This window comes from Anabrus simplex, chromosome 4 (assembly GCF_040414725.1).
Source record: "Anabrus simplex isolate iqAnaSimp1 chromosome 4, ASM4041472v1, whole genome shotgun sequence".
NCBI lineage: Eukaryota > Metazoa > Arthropoda > Insecta > Orthoptera > Tettigoniidae > Anabrus > Anabrus simplex.
The window spans coordinates 36,751,361-36,757,403 of NC_090268.1; the positions used below are offsets into that span (position 1 = coordinate 36,751,361).

General features: G+C 40.4%; 1 protein-coding gene across 1 annotated transcript; it reads right to left on the reverse strand.

Annotated features, from left to right (window-relative positions):
* Positions 1-650: 650 nt before the first annotated feature.
* Positions 651-1,397, reverse strand: LOC137500527 (craniofacial development protein 2-like; the record flags this gene model as incomplete). Its single annotated transcript, XM_068227447.1, has 1 exon — positions 651-1,397. A coding segment is annotated over one exon (747 nt), but the record flags the coding sequence as incomplete, so codon positions are not given.
* Positions 1,398-6,043: the final 4,646 nt, after the last annotated feature.

Consider the following 6,043-nt stretch of genomic DNA (forward strand, 5'->3'; position numbering starts at 1 on the left):
TAACCACTTGCCTTATTGTTTGCAATACTCTCTAGGGCCCACTTGACCTCACTTTCTAAGATATCTGGTTCTGGCTCTGACAACAGAGTAACTTCATCATCAGGAGTATTCCCATCTTTCCTATACAAATTGCCTACATATTCCCTCCACCTTTCTTTAATCTCCTCTGCTTCAGTAAGATCTTTTCCATTTTTATCTTTTATCATTCCAATCTTAGCCTGGAATTTCCCTCTGATGTCTCCAATTCTTATGTAAAGATCTCTTGTCTTACCCAGTCTGTTATTTTCCTCAACTTCCTTGCACTGTTCATTCAAAAAGGCATTCTTATCTCTTCTAGCTAGTTTCTGAAACTCTGCATTTAATTTAGACATTTTCGATCTTTCCCCTTTGATTTTTGCATTCCTTCTTTCTTCTGCTATTTGTAGTGCTTCACCCGATAACCATGTGGCCTTCTTCTTGTTCTTTTTCTTGGGAATATGCTTTTCCGCTGTCTCCTTAACAACACAACGTACTTCTGACCATAGCTCTTCTGGGACTCTATCTCTTAAATCTAATCCATTAAATCTGTTTCTAACCTCTACTGTATATTCAAGAGGTATGCTATTTAGGTCATATCTGCTTGATGGTTTAGCTCTGTCAATCCTCTTTAATTTGAGCCGGAATTTGGAAATTAAGAGCTCGTGATCTGATCCACAATCAGCCCCAGGCCTTGTTTTGGATGACTGTACAGCACTCCTCCACCTTTGACTACAGAGTATGTAGTCGATCTGATTCCGACATTTACCATCTGGCGAGGTCCAGGTGTATAGGCGTCGTTTGGGCAATTGAAACAGTGTGTTGGTAATGACCAGTGAGTTGTCTTGACAGAATTCTAGGAGTCTCTGTCCAGCTTCATTTGTTGTGCCAAGGCCAAATTTTCCCGTTACTCCATCTACAGTTTGATTTCCTACTTTGGCATTCCAGTCGCCAATAATGAAGACGACATCCTTCTTTGGTGTTAACTGTAGCAATTCTCGTAAGTCTTCATAAAACTGGTCAATATCTTCCTCTTCAGCTTCAGTGGTTGGTGCGTAAATTTGTATGACTGTGATGTTAAAAGGTTGGCCTTGAAAACGTACAGACATCATTCTATCAGTTTTAAAATTGCACCCCATTATAGTTTTACGCACCCTGTTGCTAACTATGAGGGCAACTCCATTTTTCTTTTGGTTTTCATGTCCAGAATAGTATACCATGTACTCATCTGTAGCAAATTCACCAATACCAATCCATCTCACTTCGCTTATTCCCAGTATATCGATGCCCAGTCTCTTCATTTCTCGTTTGACTATATCCAGCTTTCCTTGATACATGGATCTTACATTCCAAGTTCCTAAACAGTACTGTTCCTTGCAGCATCGCACATTTCTTGAGGCTTCTCTCAACGTAGTTCCCCCCGGAGATCCGACTGGGGAACTTGAAACTCCGGAATATTTTGAATTGAGCAAAGCCATGGGGTTTTCTCGGGAAAATTACAGTGGTGGTTGCCCGTTGCCTTCCACTGTCCTCCACTCCTGTTGGCTCACTGACCCAGTTTCCCGCTGGGGTTGTAAACCCAACCTTCCCCTGGGTTGCTCAGCTTAACAGGGGCACCACGCGTAGGTAGGATTTGGAGAATTGAGGTGTGAGAGGCTAAGTGAACTCTCTTGGTGAGTTCATATATTCGCATCACACCCCCGTTTCTAGCCAGAGTCTCAAGATGTTCGTAGAGACTCCCCCAGGTCGTTTCCTGGGCCCATGATATGATATACTGGTTAAGAAATCAGTGATTTTGTTTTCGCGAATTACAGCGAATTAAACCGAAAAGGTCAGTTTAAAGCAAAATTGACTTATTTTGCGATAAGTGCGAAAATGCAGCGAAATTAATGGAAAATAACGATCTTGAAATTGTATTCTAATATCACGTGTGTGGAAGGAAACAGAAGATGAAATAAGGATTTCTCATTTCGAAAAAGGTATCTCTTCGTATTAATATTCTATAAAATCCCTTAATGGTACGGCCATATGGAGTGAAAGCTATGGCCATATAGAGTGAAAGGGTAATTTGTTATGTAATCTTGATTAGAGCTATATTATAGTCCTATTCAAGATTACATAAGGAATAACGAACGATTATCAATACTGCTTCTCTTCATTTATCTGTCTTTCACATAAATAATTCACAAATCTTATGAATTAAACTTTTTGTGTGTAACTTTAGGAAAGAATTAAAACGATGGGGTCAGGCCTATTTCGCGAAATAACGCGAGAAATGGTTTCCTTTTCGCGAAATCGAACATAAATTAATGCCGAAAAATCATGCCTCTATTTCAACACAGCGGTGTTACTCCTGGCGTCGTGGTGTGGGGAGCCACCGGTTATGACTTCAGGTCACGGCTGGTAGTGACTGTGGGAACTTTAACGGCACAGCGGTACATCACGGACATCCTTCGTCCTCAGGTGTTACCTCTCATGCGACAGTACCGTGTTCTTTTTTTTTTTTTTTTTTTCAAGAGGACAATGCTCGTCCACACACAGCACCTGATGGTGAGATACTCCCCGACAGAACATGTGTGGGACTAGCTAGGACGTAAACTCCGTCCCATTGCCAGTATGCAGGATATCAAGGACCAGTTACGACAGTTGTGGGCCAGTTTGTCTCGGGAGAGGTTACAACCGAATCAGTGCATGCATCCAGGCCAGAGAGGGTGCAGTGTCAGACTGAGAAGTGCGGCCGTACATTTTGTACATTTGACTCGATTTTGTAATCAGTAAAATAACATCACATACCCTCTCAACGCGTGAAGTTCCATTTCGTTTCCCGCTCCCCGTCTGGGTGCTTCAACTTTTTGCCAGGTAGTGTGCTTTGGTATATTTGCAGGCATACATCAGCGCATTCGGGATTCAGTGCCACGATGGGTTGATGAATATCAGTGCTAACGAAGGGCATTCGGAACATTTCATATAAGAAGGAGTTTTGTGTGGTGTACTGGTACGTTCTGTTTCTGTGTGTTTCCCATGATTAATGTGCAATTTAGAGATGCAGAAATTAGTTCTAACATGGGAATAAAGTGTTTCCGGACCCATGTGGAAAATCATGCCTCTATTCCAATGTTTTGGAGAGGCACAGCGGTGTTCTTCTTCTTCTTCTTCGTGTGAGTGATGTGTCCTGCATGTTTGGCCTATCTTACTCTTACACCCTGTATTGAATATATTGTAGTGGATTCATCTGTTCAGCGAACACGTGAGAGCACTTAGGTATTTATAACATGGGGGCAAACCTCGCTTTATAGCACACTTCGGTACTCATATATACTGAGTTTACAAGAGAAGCACATCAATTCAAACTTCTTACTTTTGAGAAGGACAGATTTGAAAATGTTCAGTTTTCAGTGGTAATTTTCGCTTTCAGAAGAAGGATAAGAACATTTATCTTTAAAATAGTAAGCGATATATTTGTTAGAGTATCTAGAATAGTGCTGTGTGGTTGAAATTGTATTATTGTATTTTACCTGAAGGAAATTTCAGGCTTGACACAAATGCAAATTTAAAAGTAAATCAGTAACAAAAATTGACGACCTCGTACGACGTAGAGTATATCACCAGTGAATTGAGACAAATCACATAGGGCTGCGTAAAAATGTAAAAAAAAAAAAAAAATTAAAAAAAACTCGAAAACGAACTTAATGTATTATTACGATATGATAGACGAGATTCAAATGTAACCAACCATTTTAATTTCTTTTTAGAACCGGACTTGTTATAGTTGAAACGCCCAGAACAAGTCTGTCAGTTCAAGCCAAAACACAACTGAACTCCTCGCATGTAATCAGGACCAAACACAAGTGGGCAAGAAAAGAAGATAAATGTATAATCCAAAGAAATAACATTTACTCCACAAAACAACAATAATTATATGCTAAGGAACGAATTTATTCAACATAAAAGTACTCAAAGGAGAATTTGCATATGTTTTAATTTCTGATATTTTTGTAGGAATTGAGGTATGGTTATATACAAATAATATACCATACTCATACCAGATCAGGTTTCAACAGTCAACCATTAATCACCAAATATGTAAATATCGCTCAAGTAGACACATTTAAGTATCTAGGTGCAATTATTGAACCAGCAGGGTTAAAAGAGCAAGATAACAAAGAAAGAATTGCAAAACTTCAAAGAGCATACAAAATTACTTGGAATAGATACAATAAAGTAACTATATCCAAAAAGCAAAATTATGACATTATAACCCAGTAGTTAACACAGAAGCACTTCATGCATCTGAAACTATCATATCTGGTCGCAGATCTCCATTAAAGATGATCGAAAAACAAGAAATAAAATTCCTCAGGAAAATCCTAGAACCAAAATGCGAAAATGGAATTTGGATGAAAAAGAAATCACATGAGCTATATCAAGTTGCATAAAAAATTACAGATACAATCAGGAAACGGTTATTACAATTTTATTAACATTTTAAACTTAGCCCTAATCACAATAATTGATTAAAATAAATCAGTGAAGACCTGAATTAAATTTGCATTAAGGAAGAAATCATTCAGGGTAGAATAAAATTCAGAACCTTAATTCACAAACAGAAATTTTCTCTAAAGCCCACCCGACTAAATACGGGATGAACTGGACAACTTAAATAGGAACACAGCGAGAGGATGAAGGGTTATTGGGAAGAAAAGAAGAAAAACAAGAAAGTTCGAATAAGTTCAAACGCGTTCCTTAGTAGGGCATAACGAATCAACAACTCATTCATTGGCTGAAGATATCACAAGAAGCACGGGTGAACTTCAGGGATTAATACACACGGCCGGACCACATGTTTGTTAATAATACTGCGGTTACAAATAAGACACTTCTCTCGACTCATTTTCCCCAAATTTGAGTTCTACTATAGTAGATATTTGACGTATAACCTGCTTTGCGAGTCCCTTTCTCCTTTAGTAGAAAAGTCTAACAGAGAGCGGATATTACGTATCACAAATTTGCATTCTAATCTTGTGTTCCGCTTTGGTGTTGTCGCTTAAAAACCACTTGTTTCAGTGACAGTGTGATTGTTATGTAAATGAGTGTGTGACATGTTAGGATGCCCACAACCCGCGTTAAGAGAGGCTTAATTTAACTCCATATGATAACATGTGATCTCTCTTAGCGTTGCTCGGTATTTTCCACTATTAAAATTATTTGTTCATATAAGTAATATGTGAAGATTGAAAACTAGACTACCAGATTTCAGGCATTTTAAGAACACAAACACACAGTATAAACAGTTAAAACCTGTAGGAGTCACATCATCCAGTACTCAAAATCCAACACTGACAGTGGTTAGAGCGTTATTATAGACCTCCTCTCACCACACACAATTTCTCTGTACTCATATCTACTTTGTAGTCCATGAGTACCCATCATTTCATTTTTTTGGAATGTTATGACAACTGTAGGGCTCGAATGGAGTCTAGCACCATCTTCTTTCAGGTGTATTTCACTCAAATAATTTTCCAACGACTGTTTATCAACTCCTGTTCTCCTCTGACCTGGTAGTTTTTAGGCTTTCGAGACTGATTGTTATACTTAATAGTCTTGGTATACATTGCACTTCGTTAAGGGGGGACTAACACCTGGGAGCAGTCCTGGATTGCGACTGGGTTGACCTCTCCTGGCGGGCCGGGGTCTTCTTCCTCCTGATCCTGGGGCGGCGTCTTCTTCTTCTTCCTCCCGGGGATCTCTTCTTGGCAGGCGAGGAGGCCTCTTTCTAGTGGCCCTCCTCCCGGCTTGTTGACCCCGGGGTAGCGGGTGGCTCCGCTACGTCGCCGTCTTCATCCTCCTGTTGGCTGCCGGCGGTGGCGTCGGTCGTTGCTAACACTCGACTACGTTCCCTGTCCTGAGGGGCGCACGTCGAGGTCTACAGCTCGACAGACATGCAGGCAGGCTGGGCCTGGTCAGCAGCCTCAGAAAGCCAGGGGTCGTCCTTCTCCCCTGCTGTGCTGCCATCCACCGTCGCGGGCGC